At 33.0% G+C, this 19,233-nt stretch overlaps 4 protein-coding genes across 10 annotated transcripts; 1 reads left to right on the forward strand and 3 right to left on the reverse strand.

Annotated features, from left to right (window-relative positions):
- On the reverse strand, nt 1–2,741 carry LOC140892310 (uncharacterized). 2 transcript variants are annotated; one of them, XM_073301158.1, is made up of 6 exons: nt 1,906–1,923; nt 1,756–1,815; nt 1,294–1,352; nt 937–1,024; nt 522–604; nt 1–444 (listed from the first exon to the last, which is right to left on the reverse strand). In XM_073301158.1, exons 1-6 carry the CDS (start codon nt 1,906–1,908, stop codon nt 183–185), a joined length of 555 nt encoding a protein of 184 aa, XP_073157259.1. In that variant the 5' UTR covers nt 1,909–1,923; the 3' UTR covers nt 1–182. The 2 variants fall into 2 exon arrangements, with proteins under 2 accessions (XP_073157259.1, XP_073157260.1); XM_073301159.1 differs by lacking the exons at nt 1,756–1,815; nt 1,906–1,923 and adding an exon at nt 2,522–2,741.
- Nucleotides 2,742–5,305: 2,564 nt separating this feature from the next.
- Nucleotides 5,306–7,032, forward strand: LOC140893251 (GDSL esterase/lipase At5g03980-like). Its single transcript, XM_073302320.1, has 5 exons — nt 5,306–5,596; nt 5,696–5,902; nt 5,991–6,139; nt 6,345–6,606; nt 6,733–7,032. The coding sequence occupies exons 1-5, from the start codon at nt 5,329–5,331 to the stop codon at nt 6,948–6,950; spliced, it is 1,104 nt and encodes a 367-aa protein (XP_073158421.1). The 5' UTR covers nt 5,306–5,328; the 3' UTR covers nt 6,951–7,032.
- A 1,596-nt stretch (nt 7,033–8,628) lies between these two features.
- Nucleotides 8,629–9,644, reverse strand: LOC140886795 (zinc finger protein ZAT6-like). The gene has a single exon (XM_073293647.1). It carries the CDS (start codon nt 9,560–9,562, stop codon nt 8,735–8,737), a length of 828 nt encoding a protein of 275 aa, XP_073149748.1. The 5' UTR covers nt 9,563–9,644; the 3' UTR covers nt 8,629–8,734.
- A 6,013-nt stretch (nt 9,645–15,657) lies between these two features.
- On the reverse strand, nt 15,658–18,879 carry LOC140886793 (probable amino acid permease 7). Of its 6 annotated transcripts, none has more exons than XM_073293644.1 (7): nt 18,477–18,879; nt 17,365–17,601; nt 17,112–17,205; nt 16,822–17,036; nt 16,586–16,719; nt 16,242–16,469; nt 15,658–16,166 (listed from the first exon to the last, which is right to left on the reverse strand). In XM_073293644.1, exons 1-7 carry the CDS (start codon nt 18,580–18,582, stop codon nt 15,777–15,779), a joined length of 1,404 nt encoding a protein of 467 aa, XP_073149745.1. In that variant the 5' UTR covers nt 18,583–18,879; the 3' UTR covers nt 15,658–15,776. The 6 variants fall into 6 exon arrangements, with proteins under 6 accessions (XP_073149745.1, XP_073149747.1, XP_073149746.1 ...); XM_073293646.1 differs by adding an exon at nt 17,712–17,860 and having other exon boundaries at nt 16,822–17,205; XM_073293645.1 differs by having other exon boundaries at nt 17,365–17,860.
- Nucleotides 18,880–19,233: the final 354 nt, after the last annotated feature.

Below are 19,233 nucleotides of genomic sequence, written 5' to 3' on the forward strand. Positions count from 1 at the left end.
TAAAATAACCTCGTTAGTCATGGATATATTGGTGCTCAAGATTGGCTCGATTATAAACGACTCAAGCCCAAACTTTCACGAATTCAGGTCGACACGATTACATCCCTTACTTTAGCCCACCATAATAACCTCATAAAAGATATTATCATTTTTAGGTAATTTGATATGCATATCAACTAAGTCTACGCATGCTTCCTCTTCGCTATAACAGTGGGCATTAAACTCATGGGTCTCTTCTTTCCAAAGACCTTGGTTTTACTCTCCGACTCATCTTCCTCGCTTTCTTCATCCACATCTCGGTTTTTCGCAGAGGGCTCCAAACCATCGGCTCTCTCAGTGACTTTTCTTTTGCTGGCATTTAACTTGGCAAGCAATTTTCTTCCCACAGGATCATTTGATACCGTAACTCTGGACTCTCTAGGAACTGTCGCGCCAATACCAAGCCTACAAAATTTTAAAGGTGTCATTCTATGCTGATAAATCGTTATGCTATGAGTTTGACTGCGGAGAATTGTACTTACCTTGCAGGCCGCCCTTCCAATTCCACCACAGCTGACTTATCATTTACTGAGGATGCACTCATGTTATTGACCCATTGCTCAGCCTGTATATAATACCACGGTTCGTTGTGAACAGCTTTTAGAATGTTGCAAATACTCTACATGCCAATAGCACAAAGAAAACTTTGACGGCAAACTATGGTGCCCATTGGATTATGGCAAGAATCTAGTACGCAGGAAAGAAATGAATTAAACATCCGCGATAGCAAATGGAAGGTTTTAGGAGACCAATGTTTTAATTGAAAATACAAACCTATAAACTTCTCCATTTTGGCAACTTTCAGAAAGCATTTTCCTAAATAATTCATTTTCCACAACTGATTTCTTATCCCTGCCATGGACAAGACCCCCTTCAGTTACAGAGCAAGAAGCATACCAATTTGAATGATCTGTCCAGCTTCACCAATTTAGGTTCAGATTTTTTCTTTGAATCCTCTACCGGGTTCATTGCAATTTCCTCACACCTAATCATCAACCAAGTACGAGCAGATAGATTATAATTGGTACGCTAACACCAAGTTTTTGTTTTTCTTAAAATCACACCAAGTTAAATGCATGCTTTATATTCTCGAACGTATAAACATTATTTCACTAAATATGAGAAGTCCCAATCCAAAAACATAAGACATGCCTTTAATTCAATCTTTTTCACAATATCAGCACATGGTTTATTGTATGTCTCATATTGGCTCGACAATCAAATGTAACATGGCGAATTAGCTCAAACTCACACCTTAAATTCAATCTATTTATACTCTCCTCTTGAACCCACGGACTAAATTTGGCAGTCATCTACAAAATCGACACGGTGAGAGCGACAAATTAGAAAAGAACTACTATCAGATCAAGAGCGGAGTTCACATTAGGGGCTGGAGTATGGTATCTGCACCAAACCCCGATGGGTGAATGAAAGTCATTTATGGTGGGCTACTGCAAGCATTGGCTTCTCAAGGATTCGGTAATTGCGTACATGATACATCCCACATTGGCTCACAATGAAATGTGAAGCGATAAATAAACTTGAGGATCTCTTCCACCAAAAAGGCTGGTATTTTGGATTCACGCATTTCTATTAGGTTTATGGTTCAATATGATTGACTTGTATAAACAGTTATTATACAATAAATCATAAAATTCTAACAAAAAATATAAACTGTTCACTAATAAAGAATGAGTAAAATAGAATCACACATACAACAACTCTGAATCCGGAAGAAGAGCAGAGCCAATGGAAACAGCAGAGTGAATGGGTCAGCTGTAAAAAATTTCACACATAAAGTTCAATTTTTTTCCTGAAACACACAACTTCCCCCTCACTAAAAAAATTCCTACATCACTTTCGAACCATTTATTTTCCTCGACAATATGACCAACAGCAAACAAATTAGCTCCATGATCGGTTGCGTGAATGCATCACAAATTTGACTCCAATTGCATTCTTGTAAATGAGCGCATTATCGAAATGAGTTAATTGAATTCGAAAGCAAAAGGTCATTTGACAATCCCAAAAACTAATTACAAATCAACGCGTACAATATTTACGACAAATTGAAGAACAAAATGGAATACAAAAAGAAAGCCAAAAAATTATTTATTTGACGGAACAAATGGGACACGTATCATAATGCAAAAAAAAAAAGAAAAAAAAGAGGAGATTGAACGTGCTTGATTTGTGGATCGTGAATGGAGCAAATCATGTACAGGGAAAACGAAACACATTCATCGATTCGATGTAAAAGAAATCAACTATCGAAAATCCACATGAATTCACTGTCTCTAACTCTTAATGGCTCCAGAAACATGGGCTACATCAAACATTAAACAATCAGAACTCTCCCTCCCTATAACGTCCACACGGGTTAAAGTTCAAGAACCTTGAATCCATAACATAAACAAAAACCAAAATACTACAAAATATTATAACTTTCACTTGTCAGCTAGTAGACCAATCAAAACAATACCTGATAAAGATACACGGTTAGCTTCAGCCTTCAGAAATAGCAAATCTGTTCGGAAAACAGGAGCTCGAGAATGAGGCTAGGGGTCAAAATCAGTCCCTTGAGAAAAAACCCAAAAGCTAGGGTTTTTTCTTCCCCTAATGATTTTTGTAAAAGGTTTAACATTGATCCGAGTAATTGCAAATTTGCAATCACAATTCACACAAGAAATTACAGACAAGATGAAAATTTTAAAAAAAAAAAAACATGGAAATTAAAAGCAAATGGAAAATCAAGTTTTTTTTTAAATTTTTATTATCGTAATTCAACTTTTTATTTAAATAAAATTTAGGAGTCGTAATTTAAGATTGGGAAAATACTTTTTTGGTTCATTAACTCATAAAATTTTGGGTAACGGAAGAACGAAATAAACAAAAAAACATGCAAAAATATTTTGAGCAACGTTTCAAATCGGTTTATTTTGAAAAACGATTCAATCGGTTGGATCGTTTTAATCGCATAATCGGATCGAAAAACCATTTATGTGTTATAATATAATGAATAATATATTTTTACAACATAAACGATGTATGGAAATATATATTTATTTAGCAAACTTTGAAAATTAAATTATTATATAAATATATTCAAAATATTTATTATAGTTATACATTTTTAGCAAAAATATAAAAAAATTAAATAACTGAAATAATATATTTGATGAAGAATAAATTTTAAATAAATTAAATAATACTTTTAATAAGAAATAACTTTAAATAATCATATATGTAATGAATATTATATTTAAGGTTATAAAATAAAATTTGAATAATATTTCAAAAAAATAATAATTTTCAAATAAAATATAAAAAAAAATTGAAAACCGGTTCGTTTTTTAATTTTTGACCAGTTTGACTATTAAAACAAGTTTTGGATATTTTCTGACCTTTTATCGGTCAAATCCACCAATCCAATCCGATTTGAAAATGATCAATGTATTTTTTAGTGATATAATCGGGTCAGACCATGCTACACCGGGTGTGCTTCACCCGGAGCAGCATCTGCTCTTCATTGGCCCGGGAACCACACAAATTTGTGTGGGTCCCGGGCCAATGAAGGGCCAAGATTCCATCGGGTGAAGAACACCCGGTAGAGCATAGCCCCAACCGATATAATATAAGAGAGATTTAAGTATGCTTATACTTATAATAAAAAATGATATTTTTAACATAAATATAGTATTTTTTTTATAGATGATTCAAATAAAATATTTTTCTAACAAAAATTGACCGATAACACTATCTTAACCAGTAAGACTATTTTACTAGAATTTTTGTGATATATTTAACTGAGATAATAATCTTGAAATTCCATAACGAAGTGTGAAGAATCAATTTCTAATCCACAGAACAAATTAATTTGCATAATTGATTTAGAGTCTAACATGTTTAGAAAGTAATTAATATCAAATCAAAGTCCTATATTAAATCTTGCAGAATAAATCAATATATATATTATTCAAATCTAAATTTAAAATCAAGGATAACCCATCCAAATTTATAAGTCAAATCAAAGCATATATTTAAATACATCCTCATTTATAAGGAAAAACATTAACCAGACTAGTGCCCATTAAAATTTTTATTGTTGAACTTATTTGTGAAAAAAAAATTTGTGATAAATTCAAAATGTTTAAAAATAGTTTTCTTATATTATTTTTTATGTTGTGGTTGATAAGATAATTTAAATGTCAAATATATGAAGTAGGTTTTTAATTATGATATTTTTATTAATAAAAAATATATATATATATTATATATATAATTTGAGAAGAGTAAATTTCTTGTTTATATCAATAAACACATCATGACATCAAGGCTAGTTATTTTAAATCTGTAATCTATAGAAGTATATTTAACATATATCCATATTAAATTACATGAGTATAATATAGACTCTAATATCGTAATTCTTAATATTGATTTGGGATTTTTAAAGAAAAAAGAAAGAAACCTCTAAATTAAATCTCTCTTAAACACATAATAATTATAAAATTTGATGCTCCATTATTTGAATAAGGAAAACAAATCAACAATTTGATTGCAATAATTAATGAGGGATTTTTTAAAAAGGCCTTTCTTAAACTACCATAATGAATTTGGCCTTCAATTAAGTTAATTTTTAAAAATAGCCCTAAGTTCCAAAATGACCTTTAAAATATATTTTTTATTTATCCTTCTTTTAAACCTTTTCTATATAAAACACAAAAGACATATTATATTCCAAAGGTACAATTTCATAATAAAAATCTGAAAGTTTATACAAATAAAAATCTTAAAATATAATAAGGAATTTTCTACCAAAATTAGTAGTTAAATAAAATATAAGTTAGCATTTTTAAAGATAAATAGTAAATGGCTAACAATTCTTATTTTGGATGAGATAGTTAACCATTAATTGATTAATACTTTCGTTTACCGTTAAAAAAAAAGTAAAACTTTCGTTTTTTCCCCTTTTCTTCTTTTTAAATATTAAATAAATAATAACAATATATTTAATTAAAAAGGTATGAAAATAAAAATAAAAATAATGATGAACAAGGCTATTTTTATGGGTATTTTAGGATTTTTAAATAAATTAAGGCTAAATCATAAAATTTTTAGTAAACAAGGCTATTTTTAAAAAAATAGAAGTTATAAATTTCTCATAATTTTAATTGAACTTAATTCACCTTTGTCACTTCCATTATGCTATAAATACATGCACCTTTTTTTGGTCGAGATATATCACCACTACGGAAACACATAACTCTTGATTTTCCATTGGAGAAAATGGCCAAATTTGAATTCATTGGTCTCACTTTTGGTGTGTTATCAGTGTTAGTGTTTGTGCATTGCATCAATGCACTTGACTTGAAGAAATGCTACATCGACAAGATATACCAACTGGGGGATTCTTTGTCGGACACCGGGAACTACATTCGCGAGAGCAGCGGCGGCGCTCAAAGCGTATATGCAAGGCTTCCTTATGGCCAAGATTTCTATGGGAAGAAGTCCACCGGCCGATGCTCCAATGGTCTTCTTATCATCGACTATATCGGTAAAAAAACAGAACGAATTTTTTGACATGAAAAGTATTACGTTATGTTGTATAATTTCACGATATCGACATATCGGGTTGATTTTTATACATTTGTAGCTATGGCATCTGGTTTGCCATACTTGAATCCCTACCAAGATAGAGATGCGGACTTCAGAAAGGGCAACAACTTTGCTACAGCAGGGGCCACTGCTTTGCCTGTGCAATTTTTGAAAGACAAGAACATTTCTTCGCCTTTTACGTCGACCTCTCTTGATGTACAGCTCGACTGGATGTTTACTCACTTCAATTCTATTTGCCTCAGAGGTAAATTTTACTCATGACTTTTTGGGTTAAAAATGATGGGTTTATACATGGTTTAATTTATTTATTGAGATATTTTCTTCTTGCATAGATTGCAAAGAATTGCTTAAAAACTCACTCTTTCTTGTTGGGGAGATTGGAGTCAATGATTATGGATTTGCATTGATGCAAGGCAAAACACTTCAGCAGACTTACAGCTTGGTCCCTGATGTGGTTTTTGCTATCCAAAAGGCCATTAGAGTGAGTTAATATTATCTTAAAATTGCTTCTTTCTTTTTTTTTTTTTTGTCTGACGAGTTTGGTGAAACCTGGTTTTCGGCAATTTTAGTTTTTTTTTTCATTGTGACATAAATAGTAGAGTAATAATGAAATTTGACAACATAGTTAACTAAAATCTTACCGACTACTTATTGTGTGTATCATTTTTACAAATGGTTTATTGTAGAGTGTCATCGAATACGGGGCGGTTCGGATAGTCGTTCCGGGGATTTTCCCGACGGGGTGTGGGGCAATTATCCTCACAAAGTTCACAGGTCCATACGATGAATACAATTGCTTGAAAGAGTTCAACGACTTTGCAAAGTATCACAATCAGAAATTACAAGTAGCAATCGAGGAGGTGAAAAAAGAGCATCCTAATGTGATCATTGTTTATGGGGATTACTACACTCCCTACCTTTCTATTCTGCGAGATGCATCAAGACTAGGTAAAGTTTAATCATAACATTTCATTTCTTAACGCATTCATAGCAAAGATTTAATGACTTTTTTATATAAAAAATTTCACGAGTAACGTACTCGTTTTCTACTTAATCAAATCATAAAACGTACAGGTTTCGACCCCGCTAACGCGCTAAAGGCGTGCTGCGGAACCGGAGGAAAGTACAATTTCAACTTGAGGACATCTTGCGGGAACCCTGGAGTACCCGTATGCGCTTCGCCCCAGAGATACTTGAATTGGGATGGCATTCATCTCACTCAAGAAGCTTACAAAGATCTTGCTCAGTCTCTCATTCAACAAATATATCCCCATATTAAATGCACCAATTGATCCAATATTTATTCTCATTCTTCTTCGTGTTATTAACAAAATTCATCACCAAAAAAAAAAAAATGAATCGATTCGATCTAGCTAGCTATATGTTTTGTTACTACTATATATGTAGTGTTATTAATAGAATAATATAAATATATTATGATTATTATAACTAGACATGTCACATGTCCGATCCTGATGGATCTCAACATTCTGGTAATCAGATTTCACAATTAATTAATTTTGGAGGTGTCCAAATATGACTTAATGACCACGTTGTTCCTCTTATCTCCGGAAAACGTTTATGGTCTAATACAGAGTTAGGCACGTATACATTAATAAACAAATATATTCAAATGTTTGATTCATTTCCTACGTGGCGTCGAACTAGATAAGCAAGCTGCAAGAAGTGAGATTGTAAATTTGGTTTGGCTTGCAAGTGGAACTCTAATCTTTCTTTTCTTTTTTTTTTTCAAAATGAACATTGAATTTTTAGATTATTATATTATTATTATAATTAATTAATTAAGTGCTATGGTCCAACCGTATACCCTTTTAATTACATACAATATTGATGATACTCCACGTATAAAAGGAAAGTATCCTGCATCGACTGAAATAAAGATTTCACATATTATATATATATATATATATATGCGTAGATTACAAAATATTTTATAATATTAAGAGAATTTTAGGAATCGACGCTAATTAAAACCCAGTTATGGGTTGAGAAACAATTCAACATCAAGATTTATTTTTGAATAATGCTAGAGGTACAACCAATATATCGTACAATGATATTTACAACAATTATATCATGATATTTTCTTATTATCTCGTGAGATTTTGATATGATATTGTGAGATTTTGCATTCAATGTATTGTGAGATTTGATAAATTAAAATTTTGTATTAAATTTTTTGTGGTGTAAAAATTGTTGTACAAATTTGGTTGTACATGTAGCATTACTCTTTATTTTTTTATTCCAATGACATACGATGAGTCATATCTGATTTTTCTGTTGTCCAGCGTCATATGAAAAATCACTTATTATTTATCAGTTCATTTAAGCACTTGTTTTGAACATTTAATTGGGTTGACCGTTGACCGATCACGTATGGTAATGTTTTTATTGCGGCACAATACTCGGATAAATTAATTTAAATTTTTAATAATAATAATAATAATAATAATAATAATAATAATAATAAATCTTAAAATACATCTATCGCGTATTTGACATATATAGAGGAAGGGTCATTCTGTATATGGGAGCAAATGCGTTAATGTAAAAGAAATACATGTTTGAATAGATTTGAAATATTCAAGCACATCACCGAGTTAGAAATTTGAATTTACACGTCAAAACATGAATAATATCTCACTAATTTAAAAGTTGGAGCTAGCTAAGACTAATTTTTTTTTTATTATATAGAATAAAATATAAAATTTCAACGAACTTACACCATAGCGTATGAGAACGCCATGTGCAATATCGAGTACGTACCACTCGAATACACATGTTCGTGTCAACCACAAGGCTTTTACTTATTTTTTTTCATGTTTTTATGATTTTAAAATTAAATTTATCTTCCATACAAAAAACTCTAAAGAAAATGTATAAACTGAAAAGAGAATATAGAAAATGAAGAAATTGTGATTTACAAGAAGTATAATTTATATTTCTATATATCAATCCATGAAAATATAAAGTATTATTAAAACTAAGCTGAAATGAACCTAAAGTTTAACATTGTATATTATATTATATTACAATAAATGTTTATAATTATAATTTATACGGAACTTTCTACTTCTCCAAGGCCAATAACCAAGTTCAACTCGAGTTCCGGTGATGGCGGGAGGTTCAAGTCGAAACTCCGGTGGGCTGCGGTGATTTCTCCGTCGCCATGAGATGTGGTCACGTCACTCGAGGCGCTGACGCTTTTCGATCCGGCGGTCTTGGCGGCGGCGGCGCTGCCGATTTTGCCTTCGTAATGCCTGCGTTTGTGGCCGCCGAGAGCCTGGCCGGTGGGGAAGACCTTGTGACATATGGAGCAGGCGTGTAGCCTTCCGCTCGGGTTCAGAGGGGACACGTTCGACGCGTTTGTGGAAGCCGAGGTTGACAGATTGCTGTCGTCTGAAGACGTGGCGGCGGCGGCGGTTGGTGGTTTGATGCGGTGGCTGGCTTTGTGGCCGCCCAGAGCTTGGTACGATGCGAAAGATTTACTGCAAACACTGCACTTGTAAAACTGGTTCTGGGTCGTCGCCGCCGCCGCCTTCTTGGCAGAAGACTCTTCCGTCGCCTTAGCGGCTGAGGCTGAGGCGGTGGAAGAGGCGGTGACCCTGTCGGTCAATCCGGTGGGAGAGTTCTCGACTTTGACGTTTGTGGTCAGGGGACGAACGGCGGAAGCGGTGGCGGTGGCGGTGGTGGTGGCGGCGCCGCTTCGGGCGAGCATAACAAGGCAAGCGGCCAAGTATTCTTCATCAGATTGGAAATAATCATCCGACGGCCTATCTCGCCTCGCTCGCTTCCCTTTTCTTCCGTCATCAAAGTCATCGAACCGCCGTGTCAAAACAGGCGGCACCGCGGCGGCGGAAGAATTCAGAGCTTCAAGGGCCATGGCGTTAGCTTAGGTAGCGTGTGAGAGTTTAGTAATTGTGGGCTTGTGTGAAAGACTTGAAGTGAAAGCAAGTGAATTGTTGAGGAAAGTATGGGGAAGAGGAGTGTGTATTTAAAGGGTTTGGGGGGAGTTTGGAAGTTGCGTGGGGAATGGCGGTGGATTTTATATGTAGATAGGTACAAGTCATGATTACTTAGTAATACTAATAAATGATTTAAAAAAAATAAATAAAATCATACGAATAAATAATACTTTATTTTTTAATTTTACAAAGTCTATTTTTTGTTCATATAAACAAGTCAGTGGTTCACACGCATCCAGCAGTGTGTTGGGCCGATGGAAATCAAGGGAATGAATGTGATTTGGTCAAAGTGAAGTGAGAGTTGGGTTTTGTGTTGTGTGGGAAGATTCGTCCTTCTAATTACCTTCTTTTGCAAGAATACTTACTCCACACATCCCCTACGTCACCTCTCACGTACTCAAATATCAAATCTTTTATACAATACTTAATGAAATCGACTCATATCTATATATATATCAATAATCCACTCATGAAAAAATTCACGTGCATAAATAATTTACTATGTCACATCTAAAAATAATAAGCATTTTTTATCTTTTTAAATTGAAAAATTAAGTTGAAAGTGAGTAATTATAAGTAATAAGAGCAATATTTGTTCATCCATTAATTTGATCAAAACAGTTATTCTAAGGAGTTCATATATTATTATATTTTATAGATGTATAGATGTATAGACCTTGCATAAAATTCATTTGATATAACGGTGGAGCTATGGACACCTAGTTCAAAAAGTATCTTTATATTGTCAGATATCATATGGTGTTATATTTTTGTTAAGATTATGTCTCCTTGAGATATGTTGGTCAATTCTATTTAAATTTATAATAAATAGTAATATTTTTAATGAATGATTCAAATAAGAAATATGTATCACAAAATTGATTTGTAAGACCGTCTCATGTCATGATCTTTAAAAGAAAGAAATTTTTAGGTAGAGTGAACAAAATAAGCTAGTGACATGAGCCAGCTTGTACACGGTCTTTGTTGAAGTCAGTTAAAGAATATAATTATTTCTCTTTACACACCAACTAATGGAAAATTAACTTGTAAAGTAAGTACGTACTATTGGCACATCAAACGCGTGGGGCACAAGGCTACGCATCGATACTTTGTTAATAATTGACTTTATGATTAAGAAAATTCGCATTTATATTCAGGATTTTATAATATTTAATATATGGATTTTATTTTTTAACACAAAAATATTTGCATGTATCAACACCTTTATTAATTTTTTGTGTAACGTAATCAAATATTTGGCATGCGGATAGTTATACTTTGGCGTAATTGCATTGAAGTCCTCCCATTTAAAATGGATTGAATTCAATTAATTCAGTCCTTCCCACTAAAACATCTCGCATATATACTAAAGTGAACTTTATTTTATTGCATGAGGTCGATCTGTTACACGTGGTGAATGAATTTTATTTTATTTTTATATCGTCTAGTTTTGATAAGGATCCACTCTAAAAGTTGCAAAGCGATACAAGTAAAAGAAACACTTGTGCCAACTTTTAAGTTTACTTTCGAGTTATGTATGTGCATATAGGGATGACAAAAAATACCGAAATGTCGACATACCGTTTTTATCGTATCGAAAAAAAATCGAATATATCGAAAATTTTGGTATACCAAAAATTTTGGTTCGAAATTTTCGGTATTGGTATCGGTATAAGCTTTTCGAATTTTTGGTATTTCGGTATAACGGAAAAAAATCGGTATACACGGTATCATACGATATTTTTTTTAAAAAAAATAGTATAAAAAAATCGGTATACACGGTATCCTACCGACACCGTATCGAATATCGGTATTCGATACGGTATCGGTATAAATTTATGTCATATCAAAATTTCGGTATACCGACGAAATTTTTGGTACGATATCGATATCAAAAATTTTGTACGGTATGCGATATACCGTACCGAACTACCCCTATGTGCACATATGATAGTTGATTTATTCCATGATATAAGATCAACAATAAATTTACGGACCACGCATAAAAACTTATTTGACTTTAGATAAATCATAACTACAACAAAAAAACTAATAAACAGATACATATTATGTTGCATACGCATCGGCCTTGAATCAACATGAATCTCACGTTAAATTATTTGAGATACAATGATCCAAGAACTATCATCGGACCAGATGTATCAAACTCGCATCCGCCGTATTTCCACTCGAATGGAAAGTGGCTACCCTTGGGAAAAGGCATGGTAAAAACTTTACGGGATAAGATTCCAATAATTCCATACGACTTTCTTCAAGCTCCAAGGAACAAGCAAGAGGATTTTTGCTAAGGGATTTCACCTTTGTTGGGCTAACACCAAGGCACTAACTTGATTTGGACACGTGTGTTAGTCTCGAGGACATTCTTGTCACTTCGCTCTAAGTTCTAGAACATTACGGATCTCTTTCTATCCCGAGTTGAAGAGTGTTAGCCGTACTTAGGCGCAAAGTCAAATGTGAAAGTGTTGCTAATGGCCACGAATAATATTTCGCGTATGTTTTATGTGAGACGGTCAAGATGATCGGATTCACATTTACGATAAAATAATATTTTTTATTAAAACAATGTTATATGTATAATCAAATTTGTACAACAATTTTTACACCATAAAAAATTCAATACAAAATTTTAATTTATCAAATATCACGATACATTAAATGCAAAATCTCACGATATTATATCAAAATCTCACGAAATAATAACAAAATATCACGATATAATATATTGGTTGTATCTCTAGTATTATTTTTTTTATTAATTGGATGAAATAAGAAATGTTTATTGCAAAATTAATTTAAATTAGTGTTTATTTTATTTTTTAAAAATATTTTGATGCAAAATTACTTGAAAGGTGCCACGTGTACAAAGAGAGTGTGTGGAGAGAGTGAGTGAGTGAGAGAAGCAAACGCATAAGTTGGGGTGGCGAAGCAATTCGGTGGCCGGTAATGATAGCATACACGCAAACGCGGCCTTAGGCGACACGCGGACGGCTAGGATACGCGGAGGGGCACGTGGCGAGATTAGATGAATCTAGGGTTTCTCCGAATATTTGGGCGGACACGTAAACGGAGAGAATGAGTTTGCATTGCTATTGGACCAATGTTATACTTAGCTGGATGATGAGTTTATGCTGATTCATTTATTCATAAGATAAGATTTGTATTTTATAGCCATCTTTTTTTTATACAAATATTATAAAATTTAAGTTTGCTTACTCATACTTCAAGCGTGCAATGAAGTTTTTTCGTTATTTTATAAGTTCGGCCAGGTTATGGAAGGGATTGTATTATAAAATACTGAAATCTGACTACATGAATTATGAAAATCGGAATTATGCTAATTTTTTAGACAAAATTTGGAATTTTCACATGAATGTTCCCAAAAGAACTCAAGCAAAAAAAAATAAAAAATGCATAACTGTAAACAGTTAATGAAATGTCATTTTTAAGATAATAACTTATAGACATTTATCAATTTATATGAAATTTACTGATTTTTAATCGATCTTATATTATTATTAAACATTTCATGTTGGATATCACTTGACTTCAAAAGGATATTACACTTAAAATAGGAAGAAATTTCCCAAAATAAGCCCGCCGCAGTTTGATATATACCAAATTTGTAATATTCTTTGATATATACGTGTGATGATAAGCCTGCTCTTTCTGCTTGTATTATATTATTATTGTTTCTCATTTAACTATGTGTCCATCTTGCCTTGAGATTTTGTCTGTATTACTGCGGCGCACTATCAGAACAAAACAAGTTTCATTTCCATATATATATATATATATATATTTGAGAGATTTTCTTAAATGCATGGCATCCATCAAATTACCATAATTAATATTAGCCTTTAATTAAGTTAATTTCTCAAATTAACCTTCTAATTATGTTAAATGTCACGAATATCTATCCTTTAAATTCTTTCTTACTTATCTCACCATCAATATCTCAATATAGATTGCCTCACAGTCCTATATCTTGAAACCATTATCATTGATTTTTATCAGCAAACTAAAATACAATAATTTCGAATAATTTAACTTTAATTTCATTGTCATTTGATATGGTAACATAAAATTCAATCATTTTTTTTAATTCGGAAAAAAATTATTTAATTTTGAAATGAGATCTTAAATTTTACCACGTACTAGTATTGATTTTCTTTTTTAAGCTCGTAGTAGTATTGAATTTAGATTGAGAGAAGGGTAGAAAAGGGCATTTTAGTATTTTTACAATTATTAATTATACAAGACTATATATTGTAAAACATATAGCAAAGAAGGCTATTTTCAAAAAAAAAAAAAAAACCATGAATTGGTCTAAAATAATTAAATTCTCTATATTATATTATATTCTATATTTATTTTTCCTCCAATTCAAGAAGATAAATTTAAGCGCGATTATATATAGCATATGTAGCAATATTTTAATTGGAAGCAAATAATATATATGAAACCTCGATTTTTATTTATGATTTCCACGAACTAATTACCGAGTAATCTTCTTATTTACTTGAAATAACTAATTTATTATTGTTATAATTACCTTTTTTATTTTTATTTTTTGGCAAAATTTTGGTATCCTTAATACGATTAACACACATTATGCAATACAGAAATTTTAACATTAATAAACGCGCGTGTTGCACGCAGTATATGTGCCCACAATTCACTAGTATAAAAAAAAAAAACAAAAGAATAAGATAATTTCAGTAATTTATACAAACCACACCAAAGAAATCAAATTTAACTATGATTTCATCTTATATGTAAATACAAAAGATAACACACATTCACACAAACTAATTATTAATTAATTTAGAATTCAAGTCTATTTATCTCTATTACGTAGCGCACAGAATTTGTCCACTACAGTGTATTTAGGTAGCATAGTTTACAAAATATTATATAAGTCGAAAGATTTATATAATACATATTGAAAGACAACAACTACTAATTTTATCGTCTTAAAATAATAATAATAATAATAATACAAAATAGACACGATAAATCCCGAATTGAAAATGTTGGATCCATGCGTCTAAAGAAGTCTCGTGAGCAGCAAATCTATCTTGGCATGCAGCCTGTCCGTCCCTGCATGCTCATTTCTGGCTCTATATTCATCCATCTTCCACTTGCCAAAACACCAGCTTCCAAGCTAGCTAGCTCACGTAGACACTGTTTGGTTCGTTTATAAGATATAATGAACGATGTTTCATGTAAAGATTATAAATCAATATATTTTGATAAAATAATATTGGTACGTGACTATTATATTTTGGTACACCAAAATAGCGCCCTACTCACTCCTGCGCCAAATTTGGCGCAGGACAGGGGCTGCTCCAAATTTGGCGCAGTCCTTTTTACTTTTTAATTTTTTTTAAAATTTTTTAATTATTATATTTATTTGTTTTATTAAATAATAATTAAATTTTAATCAAAAAATTATTAAAATAATTCATTTAATTTAATATTTATTTATTTAAAATATATTGAATAATAATAATTAATATATGTAAAATAAAAAAAATATTTCGAGAATATTTCTTTTGGTATAAGATTTGGTGTAAATGGGTTGGAGATGAATGTTGTATTTGATGCAGAAATTGCCCTATTTTAGTGCAAAATTTGCACCAAAATGATATTTGTGGTTGGAAATGGCCTAAGAGTATTCAATGAATGTGTATATCTAATATTTTTAGGGGAAAAAAACGTAACCATATCATTTGAGATCCAATATATAGAGCTAATATTTGTATTTCACTTGTATATATCCAACTCGATCGATGATCCTGTCTCAACCATACAAAATGTTCTAAATTCATATATTTAAATACCACCTCTGAATCTGCTCATCGGATAACGTAGGTAATATACTATCATATCATATGTAGACAACCATATTTTTTTCTGTATCATATTCTAAATTTTCCATATAATTATATATACATACACACGCATATATATATATATTTATGTACGAGACCACAATGTTGAGAAGGGCTTGTTTGTAACCCATTCAGATTTAAAGCCATATGACAGCTTCTGGCTCATTTAGTCCAATTAACACAACAATTTCTACACATAAATCTGATACCATATATCCTAGCTGAACCTTGCAGTTATCAACCCTTTGATGGAGCCAACGAAGGCAAATAGTATCACAATCAACGTTACAAAACAATACACTCTTAAGAAAACCGACGTCTTCGTCCAGCGCCCTATATGATTCTGCGCCAAGTACATCTCCACCGGGAAATACACGACAATAGGCCAGAAGTTGATTGCCCCTGCTAAACCAACCACTTGGTTGAAATAAGGGAAAAGTATACTAAATCCCGTGGTGAATGCAACGTAAGCGGTCCGGAAACACAAGCTCAAAGGATTCAATCTGAATGCTGATATTTGTTTCACATCACCGGTCACGAATCTGCTGTTGGGATACTTTTCCCTAAACCATTTCTCGACACTTGCGAAGAGTGGCTGACTGAACACCTGATCACGTGCGAATATTTTGAAACAACGTGGGATCGTTAAGTTAAAAGGGGTGTTGCTGATGAAAGTTCATACCTGATAACCTCCGACCAGATGAAGAACAACGCATGCATTAGCAAAATCAATGAGCCAGTAAGGCTCGTAAAACCCGAACCCAGTCAAGAGATTCCCAGGAGTAGAATCCCCGAATGCTGCGTACCCGAATCCTCCACAGCATAAGTAAAAGAAAGTTGTGGTGATGACAGCCAAAATGGATGCCTTCTTCATGGTGACCTTTTCGGGTGGATTTGACCTCAGAGTATCCTTCACATATTCAAAAAGTTCAATCACTTGTTCATCAAATCATTTTTCGACTCTGTTTCGCTTATTGGGAACTCGTGTTTCCGACGAAAAAATACAGATTTTATATTTCCCCCTACCATTATTTCAAGAAATATCACAGAAAATGGGAAAGCGAAGGCAATGTCCCCAAGTGCTTGAGAAATAGCCCATACTTTGCTGGCAGGGGTAGAAGCTGGATTTCCAGCAATGCTACCTTTGATTTCTCCATTCTCTGTAAATATTCAGTCTAAATACAAGACAAGCTAAAATGGCAGCCACAAAACTTTAAATATATTCAACAGTCCTCACTACACTACTCTTCAAACATTAGTACCTATAATTTTGGCCAAGCCAAGTGCAGCTCCAATGGTAGAGTACATGAAAGACATGGTTGCAGCGATAACAGAAAGCCATTCAATATTCCGGAAATCAGGTATTTGCGACACGATAACTTGAACTCCTCCAAAAATGATCATGTAATAAGTGTTTCCATATTTACAGGCCGAATTATGCCCTTCGTAATGGTAACAGTTCGATCTCTGAATCGCTCTGTCACATTCGAAATCAATTCGTAACAAGACGTACATGACGTTCCTACTCGGTAACATAAGCTTATCAACATACCTCATACTAATGGCGGATGTAATAGTATAAACAATACCTAGCTTGATGAAATTTATCCTCACTATTATACCGCAAACCCAAGCATTCTTCTTACCTGACATAAAGTGCACAACACACATAATATTCAAGAAACAGAGAAGTTTTCCAACGATACTAAGCTGGACCAAAGCAAACATTTAAACTTTCACAGAAACCGGCAGCAAAGAAAAAGAACTAAGGCACCCGAAGCAATGAATTTGAAACACACTCTTACCAAGAATTGCCCCCACAGCATCCAAATATGAACCGTTTCTGTGAGGTCCATGGTTGTGATCTGGATGTTTGTAGCAGTTGCAGAGAAACAAAGCAGAAGTAAGGGTGACTGATGCAAATGCCGACATGGTCAATGGACCCGCAATCCATCCCAGCTGTGACATGCTCCAGGCTAGGGAAAGTACCCCGGAACCGATCACCGCAGTTATTATGTGTGCCAAAGCAGTCCATAGCGTCCCTGATCGTTCGACCGGAGGAAGACACATATTCACTAATACTTGATTTCGATTAAGAAATTTGCATTTGCTCATAAGCTGTGGAAGGGAGAACAGAGGCCAAAATATCTACCAGGCTACACTATGCACCACTGCCCTCCAAGCTTGAAAAGTAACCGATTGGGTCCAGTTTATAGCATATCAGCGAGACTAGGGGTCAACCCATAAGCTTTTTTTTTCCAAGATTCCATTTTTATCCCCTAGGATAAGCATAATTTAAGACTTGACCAGGAAAAAAACAATCAAACTACAAGTTTGGTAGAGGGCAAATTCGATTATGACTACAGCACTAATAAACAGACGAGTGTAGAAAATCCTACAGCCAATATAGATAAAAGATCAGGCCTTTTTCGATCTTCATTGAAAACAAAATTACAAACAAAGAAAGAAAGAAAGAAAGTTTTGAAAATCCTACAGCCAAGATTTGAAAAGCTTGAGCCTTCTTGTATCTTTACCTACATTGCACTTGCATTCAATCTTCCTCAACAAATTCAAACAGCGTAAACATTAGAAAAAGGGGGAAAAAAAAAAACCCAGATGAAACACTGGATTCTTTGGCTCGTTCAGCTGGTGAATAAAGTCGTTGATTTTACTGAAAATTTTCCAGGAATTTGAGAAACGAGAAACATTAGAAAAAGGGAAAAACCCAGATGAAACACTGGATTCTTTGACTCGTTCTGCTGGTTAATAAAGTCGTTGATTTTCCCAACCCTAAACTGAAAATTTTCCAGGAATTTGAGAAACGAGAATTATAGCTACAGATAGAAAATAAAAGTCGAAAGAAATACACAACTACTAGTCTACTGCTAGTGTGGAAAAAGCCAAGAAATTGACTCACCTTGCTTGTGGGGATGCCTCATGATTGCAGAGGATGATAATGGAGGAATATTTGAGTGCGTTAACAGTAATGTGCTCAGATTATCATAACCACCTGCGGAATCCATGTTCACTGGCCAAGAACAAATGCCACAACTTTTCAAGGTCCTTCTCTCACTTCATTTTTGGCAGGATTATGGTTTTTTTTGTGAGGTGTTTCCTAAGTCTTAATTTTATTTTTTTTTTCTTTTGGCAAACAAATCAAATCTTCATTAATTTAAAGAAATGCCTACAATCAGGGAGCAAAAAATCATAAATAAAGGTTGGAGTATCGTAAAAAAACACGTTGACTAAGTGCAACCAGCCAACCACATTCCTTTGACAAATCAAATAGTCGATTTATGTTGAGGGTAAGAAACAATAATTTGGGGTTGAGTCGAAAAATAAAATATTGTTGAAAATATATTATATTATATTAAAATTGTTGAAAATTGAGTTGTATTATCTTGAAAATTAGTGTGTGATAATGTAGATGATGATGATTTAATTTTTGGACTAATCTCCCATTGAGATCTATAAATAGGTCTCTCCATTTATGTAGAAAAACACAATTTGAGAGAATAAATTTAAAGTGTGGAGTTTGAGAATATTTTGAATTTTTGAGTTTTATAAATTTTACTTTTCATAACACGTTATCAGCACGATCGCTCGAACATTCTCTATAATTTCCGACGCTCCAAAATACAAGAAGAAGTCAAAAATATTCAACAAGTAAGAAT

The sequence above is a fragment of the Henckelia pumila genome, chromosome 3 (genome assembly GCF_033568475.1).
Source record: "Henckelia pumila isolate YLH828 chromosome 3, ASM3356847v2, whole genome shotgun sequence".
Classification (NCBI taxonomy): domain Eukaryota; kingdom Viridiplantae; phylum Streptophyta; class Magnoliopsida; order Lamiales; family Gesneriaceae; genus Henckelia; species Henckelia pumila.